This window comes from Benincasa hispida, chromosome 12, assembly GCF_027475165.1.
Source record: "Benincasa hispida cultivar pf3 chromosome 12, pf3_genome.v1.1, whole genome shotgun sequence".
NCBI classification, from domain to species: Eukaryota; Viridiplantae; Streptophyta; class Magnoliopsida; order Cucurbitales; family Cucurbitaceae; genus Benincasa; species Benincasa hispida.
Window position 1 is genome coordinate 23,728,961 of NC_143489.1, and position 11,116 is coordinate 23,740,076.

General features: G+C 34.2%; 1 protein-coding gene and 1 long non-coding RNA gene across 3 annotated transcripts; both read left to right on the forward strand.

Annotated features, from left to right (window-relative positions):
• Positions 1-1,245: 1,245 nt before the first annotated feature.
• LOC120067126 (DnaJ heat shock amino-terminal domain protein) lies at positions 1,246-8,366 on the forward strand. 2 transcript variants are annotated; one of them, XM_090308558.1, is made up of 3 exons: positions 1,338-1,486; positions 2,635-2,700; positions 5,438-8,366. In XM_090308558.1, the coding sequence occupies exon 3, from the start codon at positions 5,565-5,567 to the stop codon at positions 7,881-7,883; it is 2,319 nt and encodes a 772-aa protein (XP_090164684.1). In that variant the 5' UTR covers positions 1,338-1,486; positions 2,635-2,700; positions 5,438-5,564; the 3' UTR covers positions 7,884-8,366. The 2 variants fall into 2 exon arrangements, with proteins under 2 accessions (XP_038874482.1, XP_090164684.1); XM_039018554.2 differs by lacking the exon at positions 2,635-2,700 and having other exon boundaries at positions 1,246-1,486.
• A 388-nt stretch (positions 8,367-8,754) lies between these two features.
• On the forward strand, positions 8,755-10,319 carry LOC150031879 (uncharacterized). The gene is made up of 2 exons (XR_016525406.1): positions 8,755-8,894; positions 9,863-10,319. It is a non-coding gene; the product is annotated as an uncharacterized LOC150031879 (long non-coding RNA).
• The last annotated feature ends 797 nt before the right edge of the window (positions 10,320-11,116 follow it).

Sequence of the window (11,116 nt, forward strand, 5' to 3'; positions counted from 1 at the left end):
ATGCTTATTCTTTTCCCTTCCTTATACCTTTCTATATTTGGTTTGAATTTTGTATGCATTATAATGTCTCAACCAAACAATCATGTGCTTCGTTTAATGCTCCTAATTCAACAATAAATGTAGAATTCAAACGTTATATGTACTTTTCTTAATGACACAAACGTGTGTCATTAATGTAGTGATAATAAATAAATAAATAAATAAATAAAATCCCTTTGTATGTGCTTAATTATTGTTGTGCTATAAACAATTCACATATTTAACTCAAAATTAGGGATTGAAGCCAAAAGCTTATCTTGTCCAAAATTCTTTTATAGTTCATTCTACCTTCTTATTTGATTACCTAAAGCTCTACATGTCTCCATTCAACATGTTCTTAGGAGTTAGGGCATGCTAGGAAAATTACTCAATTCTTTCTTTAGCTATCTGACATATTGAGTCAAGAGATTGTCGAGAATGCAGTTAAGGTCTCAAATTGACTAGGTGAGGAAAAGATCATAGGTATATAAGCGAGAACAACCAAGTCCTACATTGACTTTATGAGGGCACAATATATCACGGGTTCTTAAAAACAACCATAAATAGATAAGCGAGAACAATCATCCTCATTGGAACGAGAAGTTTTAATTGAATCTAAAAGCAAAGTCACCCACCGTAGATAATATTATACTTGCATAATATTTGTTTGGTAAGATTAAGTTTAAAGATGGTTTTCTTGTTCTGTTTTTGTTAATTTTAAAGCATTATTTTCTAAAGTGAACAAGATGATCTAACTTCCAAAGCTCCATTTCTCAACTCAACAAATTTACCTCAAACATAAAATTGAAGTGGGGTTTTTTTATTAGGTCTATGTATGCTTCTACATTTATTAGGTCTACATACATAATGGCATTCATGTTTTAATCCTAAAAGTTAAAAGTAAAAGTAAAAGTTAAAAAGGAAAAAGGGGAAAAAAAAACAAAAATCAAAAGCATGTATTACACATAGGATTTGGCATTTATAATTATCACAAAAAATTGTTTCCATGATTCTCTAATACATATAAAAATGAAAAATAAAGCATAATTTTCTACTTAAAAATTTTATTAATAAAATTTATTTTACCTTTTCCTCCTCTCACTTTGATATGGAAGAAAATACATTATAAATGATTAACCATATTTAGCATATTACAAACCATATACTAGAGTTAAAAGTTAACTCTAGTTAAGCAATTTTTTTTTTTGGTTCTCCCATAAAAAAAGTGCATTATGGTTAAATCTCAAAAAAAAAAAAAAAAAAAAAAAGGAGAGAGAAAGGTTAAATATTAACCAAACCCATACTTGCTAATTTTTTGTCTCCCCCAAAATTTCAGTTTTTTTTGGGGCATTTGGAAAATCTCTGAAGCTCTCAGGGGGTTTTGACAAATGGGTCACTGTACATGGTGATGGTCTTCTCAGATTCAAATCACTTCAAACACGGAGCCCTTCTATTTTTTTCGTATTAGGTAAAAATTCTTTCTACGATATTCAAATTTATTGATTCGGATGGACCTTCGTTTTCTGCATAAATTTGTTCCTTCAATTTCGGTTTTTCTAGGGTTTCATTTTCACTACTGGATTGCTTCAATTCAAATGCTTCTACGGAAATTTGACCGTTAACCTCCACTTCCAATTCCTTGTTCTTAGATCAGTCTTTAGCTGCTTGTTGTTCCGATTATTTGTTTTTTTTTTTTTTTTCCTTTTTGAAATAAAATTAACTATCCCTTATTGTTCAGTGGCTGTCAGTACGGAATCGTGATAATTTCGTATCTGGTTTTCCGATGGAATTTTGAGGAGAATGTGGGTTTAAATTTGTAAAATATATTGTTAATTGGGCATTTATAACTATTGATGTAATGTGTGATGGGCTCGACGGGTAGTTTTACTTTGAAGAGTTTAAAGGTGTTTGAGAACAACGGGACTCTGAAAAGAAGTTCATTTATATGAATAATTTTATGCGTCTATCCACATGCGCTGAGACTCTGATATTGGTTGCATGTATGTAAATTGTATAGGCAGTCTGATTAGCCATTACGATGTTTTATGGGTTGCAATTTATTTGAAGATTTAGACATCGAATACTTGAAATAGAGGAAATGCTCCAAAAATCCCAAGATCTTGTAAAGGAATTTGTCCAATTGATGTTAAAAGGAAAAAAAAAAAAAAATGAAAGAAAAGAAAAAGAGCTGTGATTTAAAGAAGATTTGGATAGTGCCTGAAATAGAAGCTATGATTTCGGCCATGTTATAAGTCTTTTTACAGTTTCTACAGTGTCTTGGAATATCCCTTCGTTCCTCTTTGACCACACATCCCATGGATCTATTCTTTGGTTTCAACACTCTGCCTGCAAATCATTTGCTCATTTAAGTTTTCAGCTGTGCACGGAAAAAATAAGCTATGAGTTTGGCCATGCTATAAGTCTCTTCTCAGTTTCTACTGTGTCTTTGAAGATCCCTTCGTTCCGCTTTGATCACATATTGATATATCCCATGGATCTATTCTTTGGTTTTAACATTCTACCTGCAAATAATTTGCTTATTTAAGTTTTCAGCTGTGGACGGAAAAAATCATCTTATTTAAAATTACGTAAAATAATCTGTTCAAAACATTTCAGGCTAAAGGGGCACTGATCAAACAAATGGTGCACAATTTATTAGCTCTAGAAAGAAATAGTCTTGAGGTAAATAAGAGCGTATTATCTTTCTTCATAATAAAATGAGTCTGATCAATTACCAAATTTGTTGTCCTTTTTTTTACCAACAAGAGCATAATTCACCAGTTAAGGCATCTTCTTCTTTCCTCGAGATCAAAGGTCTAGAATTCCTATCCCTAAATCTGAGAAAAATAAATTGAACAATATATTTTGGCTTTTTGTTGTGAGTAATAGCCTAATAAGAAAATAAATTGAATAATATATTGATAATTTGATTTGAAGAACCCTGATCTACATTATTTGGCAATTGGAGGATCTCTAATGGTGCTCTCAAGTGCAATATTTGAGCTAAATAATGTCGTAGTTTCTCACCGTGCTTCAAAATCTTGTGGTGTTTAAAAGAACTACTTAGAATTAGTAACTATATGACAATATTAGGAGGGACAATAAGAAACGGTATCCAAGTTGCAATTAAACCAACAACTTGACAAAAACAGGTCCTTGGACTTGGTAATCTAGTGAAATTGTGTGTGGATGAAGTAAAAGTATTTGCTTTGGAGATCATGCGAGTATATTATTGAGATTTTCTAATCTTCTATGATGTAATAAGCTGAGGATTAAGTCCTTTTCTAGTTCTGTTTTCTCTCGGGTCGGTATAAGACAAAGTAGTATGCTCTGTTTTTTTCCTCTGTTTTTTGTAACTCTGTTTTTACAGCTGGTCACTTTTTAAGTTTTTTGGTTGGTTAGTTGTTTTTAGTTATTCTTTTTAAATCTCTCAAAGGTTGGTTTGTAGCCTTTAAATAGGGGTCCCTAGGTTTTAAGAGGCATTAGTTCTAGGAGTAATAACAGAGTTCTTCAAAAGTTCTCCAAGATCGTGTTCAAGAAATTAGTTTTACACTATTTTATGTTATGGATTTAGATGGTAGATGGAGGAAACTAGCATTTAATTGTTGTGCATGTTGGAAGCATTAATTCTCTAATTTGGTTAGAATTTGATTAGAGTGTTAGGTGACCTTGGGCTCTTGGTTTTTCACTATTATCTTTTTATTTGGTATTGCAACACACATGGAGGATATGTTGAGTGTACTTTTGGGATTGGGCACTCATTTTGTAGTGAAACTGCAGAGGAATAGTATTAGACTGTTGGTTATGTGATTTAAAAAAAAAAAAAATTGAACTTTGATATTGTCAATAAAGAACTGAAGGTTTTGAAATGCAAACTTATCTTGGATGGAGCCATTTGGATGGTGGTGATGAACACACAGATCATCTTATAGATGTGAGTCTTGTGGTGGGATTTCTTAGTGAGTTGGGTGGGGGGAGATGCTGATTTGGAGGATGGTGAAAACGTTGCATGAGTTTCTTGTTTCTCAGTTTGTGCTTGTTGATGAGGATTTTTAGTCATAGGAGTAAGAGAGAGGGTGGTGAAGTATTGCATATATTTCTTACTGCAATTTTCTTTTAGGCTCTAATATGTGATTTCTATTTAGGAGACAACATGGTTATAAAGGCTAAAATTTAAGCTTCTGAAAGTGATTATTTTTCTAAACACACTTTCCTCATTTTCTCTCACCTCCTTGATGGGTGCCCAAGTTGATGTCATGTAAGTTTTTCCTTGTTACATATTTATTTTTTGCCTTGTTGATTGAGAGAAAGGTAGGAAGGGGCAGAGGGAGTGTGCGAGAGAGAATATAATGGTATCCACTTGAGTTGAATGCCATTGCGGCCAAGAGGTAGCTGATAATGAGGAGAAAGCTGTGTTTATAAAATTATAAAATTATGTGGTTATAATTTTTTGTTTTATGAGAAATCAGGAGTGACGTCCTTCTGACTTTGTTAAACTTAAATACATGAATATAATATCATTTCTTTAACATGCGTAAAGATCTACCACATACTATTTATTAATTCTCAGGATTTATTTACATTTATTGAGAATTTTACTGTTGGGGGAGAAATAATCAATGCTGGTTTGTGGGTTTTCTCTAATGAAAATAGTTTTTTTTAGTTATTATTATTGTTGTTCTTATTTTTTGATTTCATGGGTGTCTATCCTAGCTTGCACACACTTCAATTGAATTGTTAAATTAGAACAACTTTATGTGAGTATGGGTGTGTCATTTTTGGAAAACCAACCTAGTACGGAACAAATTGCTGCTATGTAGATGTGTTGACTAAAGGGCTACCAAAAGTACAGTTCAATAGAATGACATCCAAGCTGGCAATGGAAGATATATTTAAACTAGCTTGAGGGGAATGTTGGTTTTAAATAAGATAACTAGTGGTAAAATTAGCTATGATTTTATTCTATTCTCATTATAATTCTTTCCTTTTATGTAATGAGCCTATCTCCTATGTAAGAAGGCTATGTATATTATAATGGAATAATCGGAATACAAAAATATTATATTCCATTCAAATCTAGAAAACTCTTACACTCTACTCTATCCTTTAAATAGTTAAATTATATTATACTAGATTGGTTGGTTTTATTACTAAATGTAGTCTGGAGTAAAGAAATTAAGGCACTCATGATGAATAAAAAGACGAATTCTTGAATTTGCACGACATCTAGTTGTATTTTATTCAGTACGTGCATCATGATTAATGTTGATATATACACTAACGAACAATTGTAGTTGATCTATCTCTAAGTTTCTTTAGCAATTCCCTCTTCTTAACTTAACCCCACAGATAAGATCCATTGTACTGCTTACCCTTGCAGGCCGGTTTATTTATAACTTTTAATTTGATTTTGTATCAGGTATCTTAACTTCTATAGCACTTCCTATCGAGAGCAAAATTTTCTTGAGCTGTAGAACCTGATATTATTGATTGAATTAAAGTTTATAGTTGGACGTGGTTCTCAAGAGTCAGATTCTTAGGGAATTATGGAGTGCAACAAAGATGAGGCAGCTAGAGCAAAAGAAATTGCTGAGAGGAAATTTACAGAGAGAAATTATTCTGCTGCAAAGAAGTTTGTTTTGAAGGCTCAAAATTTGTACCCTGGGCTTGATGGTCTCTCTCAAATGATGACGACTCTCGAAGTGTATATCTCTGCAGATAATAAGATAAATGGGGAAATGGATTGGTATGGGATACTCGGTGTGAACCACTTGGCCGATGATGAGACTATTAGGAGACAATATAGAAAACTGGCTCTTGTCCTTCATCCTGATAAAAACAAGTCACTTGGTGCAGAGGGTGCATTTAAATTGGTTTCAGAGGCGTGGAGTTTGTTATCCGACAAGGCAAAGAGGTTGGCTTATAATCAGAAGAGGGACCCGAAAGGAGGTCGACAGAAAACACCTACCCACTCTCATAGTACTTCAGCGCCGCCAAGTGCAAATGGCTTTCAAAATTTTAAGAATGTTGCTCCAAATGCAAGGAACGTTCAAACTAAGGTCCAGGTAGGGGCTACTACCCCATTTCAGCCTTCTCTTAGAAAACCAGATACCTTTTGGACTCTTTGCAATCGATGCAAGACACATTACGAGTACCTTAGAGTATATCTAAATCACACTCTCCTTTGTCCTAATTGTCATGAAGCTTTTTTAGCTGTAGAGAAGGCTCCACCCCCAAATGTATTCAAGTCACCTAGTTGGTCTTCTCAGCAGCAGCATCAAAATTCTAGACAGCATCCTGTTAGTGGCAATGTCTATAATACTGGCAGAAATGTTAAAAATCCTGATACTGGGCATTCTGTGGGTGTTAATTCAGTTGATAACACAAACTTCCAGTGGGGTCCTTCTTCCAGGACAACTGGTGTGGGTAGCAACTTTTCGTCAGCTTCCGCGCAAGCTGCAAATTTGGTTCAACAAGCAAGTGAGAAAGTGAAGAGAGATCGTGATGAAACACAGCCATCGATTGAAGTGGAGAGGAGTCATTTGCCCTCTTTAAAAAAGAAAAAAACGGATGGAATTAACAACTATGGGGTCCACGTGGCAAATCAAGTGGCCAGAGGAGATGGATCAGCTGGTGTTGGTTTAACCGAATTAAGGAAGAGTTACCCTGATACTCAAAAGTTACATAGTTTGTATGGTGTATTTAACAGGAACAATAGCCAGAGAGAGTTGTCAATCTTTGAAATTCGGAACATGCTAATGGACAAAGCTCGAGCTGAAATACGTAAGAAACTTAAAGAATGGAGATCATTGGCTGAAAAGTCAACTTTGAATAAACAGTCAAAGAAGAAAAAGAGTGTGGTGAATGATGGGACTCATGATATAAAAATTAATGGTAAATCTTCTGCAAATGGTAAAGGAGGGCATGAGAGGAAGCCTGAGTCAGACTCTTTAGCTGGTAAAAGTACAGACAATGAGAATGATCCTATCTCAATTAATGTTCCGGATCCTGATTTTCATAATTTTGACTTGGACCGAGCCGAAAGTTCATTTGGGGATGATCAAGTTTGGGCTTGTTATGATGATGATGATGGAATGCCTCGTTTCTATGCTCGAATTCACAAGGTGATATCCCTAAGACCATTCAGAATGCGTATCAGTTGGCTCAATTCAAGAAGCAACACTGAGATTGGCCCAATGGACTGGATAGGTTCGGGGTTCACAAAAACCTGTGGGGATTTCAGAATAGGAAGACATGAAGTCACAAGATCATTGAACTCTTTCTCGCATAAGGTTTGCTGGGTAAAAGGTTTACGAGGTGTGATTCGGATATTTCCTCAGAAGGGTGAAGTCTGGGCTCTTTATAGAAACTGGTCTGCGGATTGGAATAAAGGTACTTCAGAAGAAATGATACACAAGTATGATATGGTAGAAGTGCTTAATGATTTTAATGAAGAAGGCGTATCTGTTGCTCCTCTTGTTAAGGTTGCTGGTTTCAGGACAGTATTCCGTACACACATGGACCCAAAAGAAGTGAGGAAGATCCCTAAAGAAGAGATGTTTCGCTTCTCCCATCAGGTTCCCAATTACTTACTTACGGGAGAAGAAGCCCAAAATGCTCCCAAGGGTTGTCGGGAATTGGATCCAGCAGCAACACCTTTGGAGCTCCTCCAGATTGATACAGAATCGAATCGGGCAATGACGAAGGAGACTGAGGTAAAAACTGAAGAAGCAATATCTCATATTAACCAGGAAACTGTAGTTAATCAAGTGGAAGACACTTTGGAAGCTAGGAAGGTAGATGTAGTAACCCAGGAAGATGAACACACTAAGATGTCTGGTGATGTTGCCTTCCAGGGTAGCTAAGGAAGCTGATATGGCAAATGATGCCAACAAAAGTGAATCAACTAGATATGGAGATTGCTCGAGGTATACTCAATAGGTGCATTTTTTGAATTCTGTCTGACCAAAATTGTAGAGAATTTCTTGCTTTTGTTTGGACTGGATCCATGGTTGCTCCAATTGTTTATTGGTTTTGTGGCTTTGTACCTGGGACAGTGGAATCTCTTAAGTCTTATCGAGAAATTCATCGATGATGACAGCCATACTTGGGACAAAAATGAGATCCAACTTTTCTCTACTTACCTGAAATTTTTGAGGGTCTAGTTATATGTGGTTCCTTAGCACTAAATTGACCCAGACCCAGTTCTTAAATGCTTCATTTACGGCCCACGTTTATACTTTTGGTTCATATTCCTTTCTCTTGTAAGGATCCTTTAAAACATGTTTGTTCTCTCTTCCTTATTGAAGTAAGAGCTCCATCAATATATTTCAGTTTTTGTTGGTTAATTGCCTTTCCCCTTTTTCCTGACTTGAACGTACATAAATTGGGTGGTTAGGTACAAGTAAAAGCATCAAACAAGAATTAGGTTTGAAACTACTATATGTATATATTGGATATTGTAAAGTTACCCCACAAAAAAAAGCTCAGGAAACTTTCTTATTGACGCAGCTATATGTACTCTGTCATCTCTTCAGGATCAGAGCTACTGGTGTTGCTACCAGGAAGAGCAATCGTATGGCCATGTTTAATGATTGTCATATATAGTATGTACATAATAGTTTCATACGCATAAAAGTCATTTTATATGCAAATTTATCGATTCATCATTGCACATACAAATATGTGCATAATATGAGCATGAATATACACCTTTCATACATGAGATACATACAGTTTACACACATACAAACACACATTTCTCCTGTCTGCGCACATCCAGATATGGGTGGAAAATTTGCGTTTTGCTGCAGGTATGTATCAATTCAGTTGGCTTCTTGGTGAACGTACGGAGGGGAAGAGAGAACATCTTAAAGGTTAGCCAACAGGCAACCTTTAGAATAAACTATCTTCAGCTAATAGCAATGGAGGAATTTCATAATAGCTCTGTGGCAAAATATCTTATGGCTGTGACTGCATGTGCTGTACTGTCTATTTTTTTTTTTATATTAGTTAAATACCAAAGTCTTCCTTTGTTGCAAATTATGACACGTAATTAGTCTTTGTTGGGCACTTTACACCAATAATCACATGGATGGAGATTTGCAGAGCTTAAAAAAATTAGTACTGATCTCACTAGTTTATATCTGATTGGTGCTGTGAATTGGAGAATTGATACTTAAATCTTTGTGCGTTATAGTGATTATCCAATTAGGTACAGGCTTGAGAATCATAGGATGCATTGATGGTTTTTTTTTTTGCTTTACATATTCTATTAGATTGCAGAGACAAATAGGCAATTCAAATCTAGTGTTATAGATTTCTTTTGAGCGAATCAGCACTCTCTTTCTTAAGGTTGTATATCCATGTATTGGCCACTGTGTAGATAGCATTTTATTTGCTTTATTCAATAGTGGCTCTCGTTTCCATCTGTGCTCTTAATTTAATATGTTAATCAGCTTAGATCTTTATGCATTTTTTTGTACAAGGTGGTGCTGTGGGAGCTCTTTCTTGCTCCTAAATAATTGCTCCATATGATATGCAATTATTCATTTAGGATGCTTTCCTCTATTTTAGTTCCAGAAATACCATTCAAAATCAAATCAGCTGTTGTAATATTGTGAGAACTTTTTTTCTTTTCTTTTCTTTTCTTTTCTTTGATTAGAAAAGAACAAAGCTAAATCATTTACACTTGATATCTTTTGGAATTTTGTTCCTCTAAAATTTATCTGATCAATTGCACTGGATCATTCTTTTTTGCATTCTTGCATGTGTATAAATTATAATGCTTCTCTCTCATCTCTCTCTTTTGCATATAATATCTTTTTTTTAATACTTGTCACAGTGGGAGTTGCTGCACTAGCCCTTCTGGAAATAAGAGATTGACAGGTGTCTGACATGAGGAATTTCAAGTACAATAATGAAAGGGTTTGGCTTTTTGTTTCTTTTATTAATGAAAAATGCTTCATCTTTAACTGGAGAATGATATGCTTTTGGTTGTAGAAGAAGAGTGAGGATATATGCAGTCTCACTTTCTGTCTGGGGAACCCTCTCCAATTTCTTGGTAACATTGATATGACCATCCAAAATAGGTTTTGGTGGACTTTTTCTTTTCAGCTGTGCCTTTGAATTTCTTATTCATTTTTCCAAAGTCACTTTGATATTTTTGGCAACTTCCATTTTCATTGGTTGCACTTACTAGGGTGGGACCTACATCAAGGCTTTAAGGGCATCTTGCTTGTGGGAATATGTGGATGCTAGTGTATATGTATATGCATTCATATAAATTTTTTTGACATTGATATGTTTGAGATACAGTGGAAATGTTGATGAAATGTTGAGTATGAATGCAGATAGTAAAGGTTCATAGTTTTAACAGTAAAAGATTTTTATTGAGTTAAATGACAAATTTAGTTCTAGAAGTTTTCCTTAAGTATGACAGGCAATAAGAGATTTGAACTATAGGCTTCATTGTCATTAACACGTATCACATGCATAGTATTAATTTTCAGTGACATGTCGATGTTTCTATTAACATTTACATATTTCTATGGGTTTGATACCAATGTGAGTGAGTTGATATTTCTATTGTATTGTAGAAAAATTCATGAAACATAAAAAACACTAGCAACTAATGTAAAAATAATATAAATAGTAGATATATTAACTTGTTTAAAAATCATGAAATGTTTATTACTAATTTAAATTTATTTGTTTGAGTTGTTTGTTTTTATAATTTTTCCAGAAATAATCATCGATATCGATATTTTATTGATTTTTCCATTGAAATTTTCATAAAATTAAGACATCAGTATTTATGTTGAATTTGACATTTAGACCTTGATCATTTGTCAGTTGAATTATGTTTGCTTTGATAAGTATAGTCCAAGAGTTGAATGAACGACTTACACGATAAAAATGGTAATTAAAGAATATAAAAGATAAGTTTGTTTAGTCCTTACATTTCTAAGGTTTAGTTTTCTCTTGAACTTTTAGGCTTCATTTTACAACTATTTGGTTTTTTGTATTTTTGAAAATTAAGTCGTACACTACTTCTACCTCTAATTTCTTCATTTGTTAGCTAGTTTTTACCCATAAT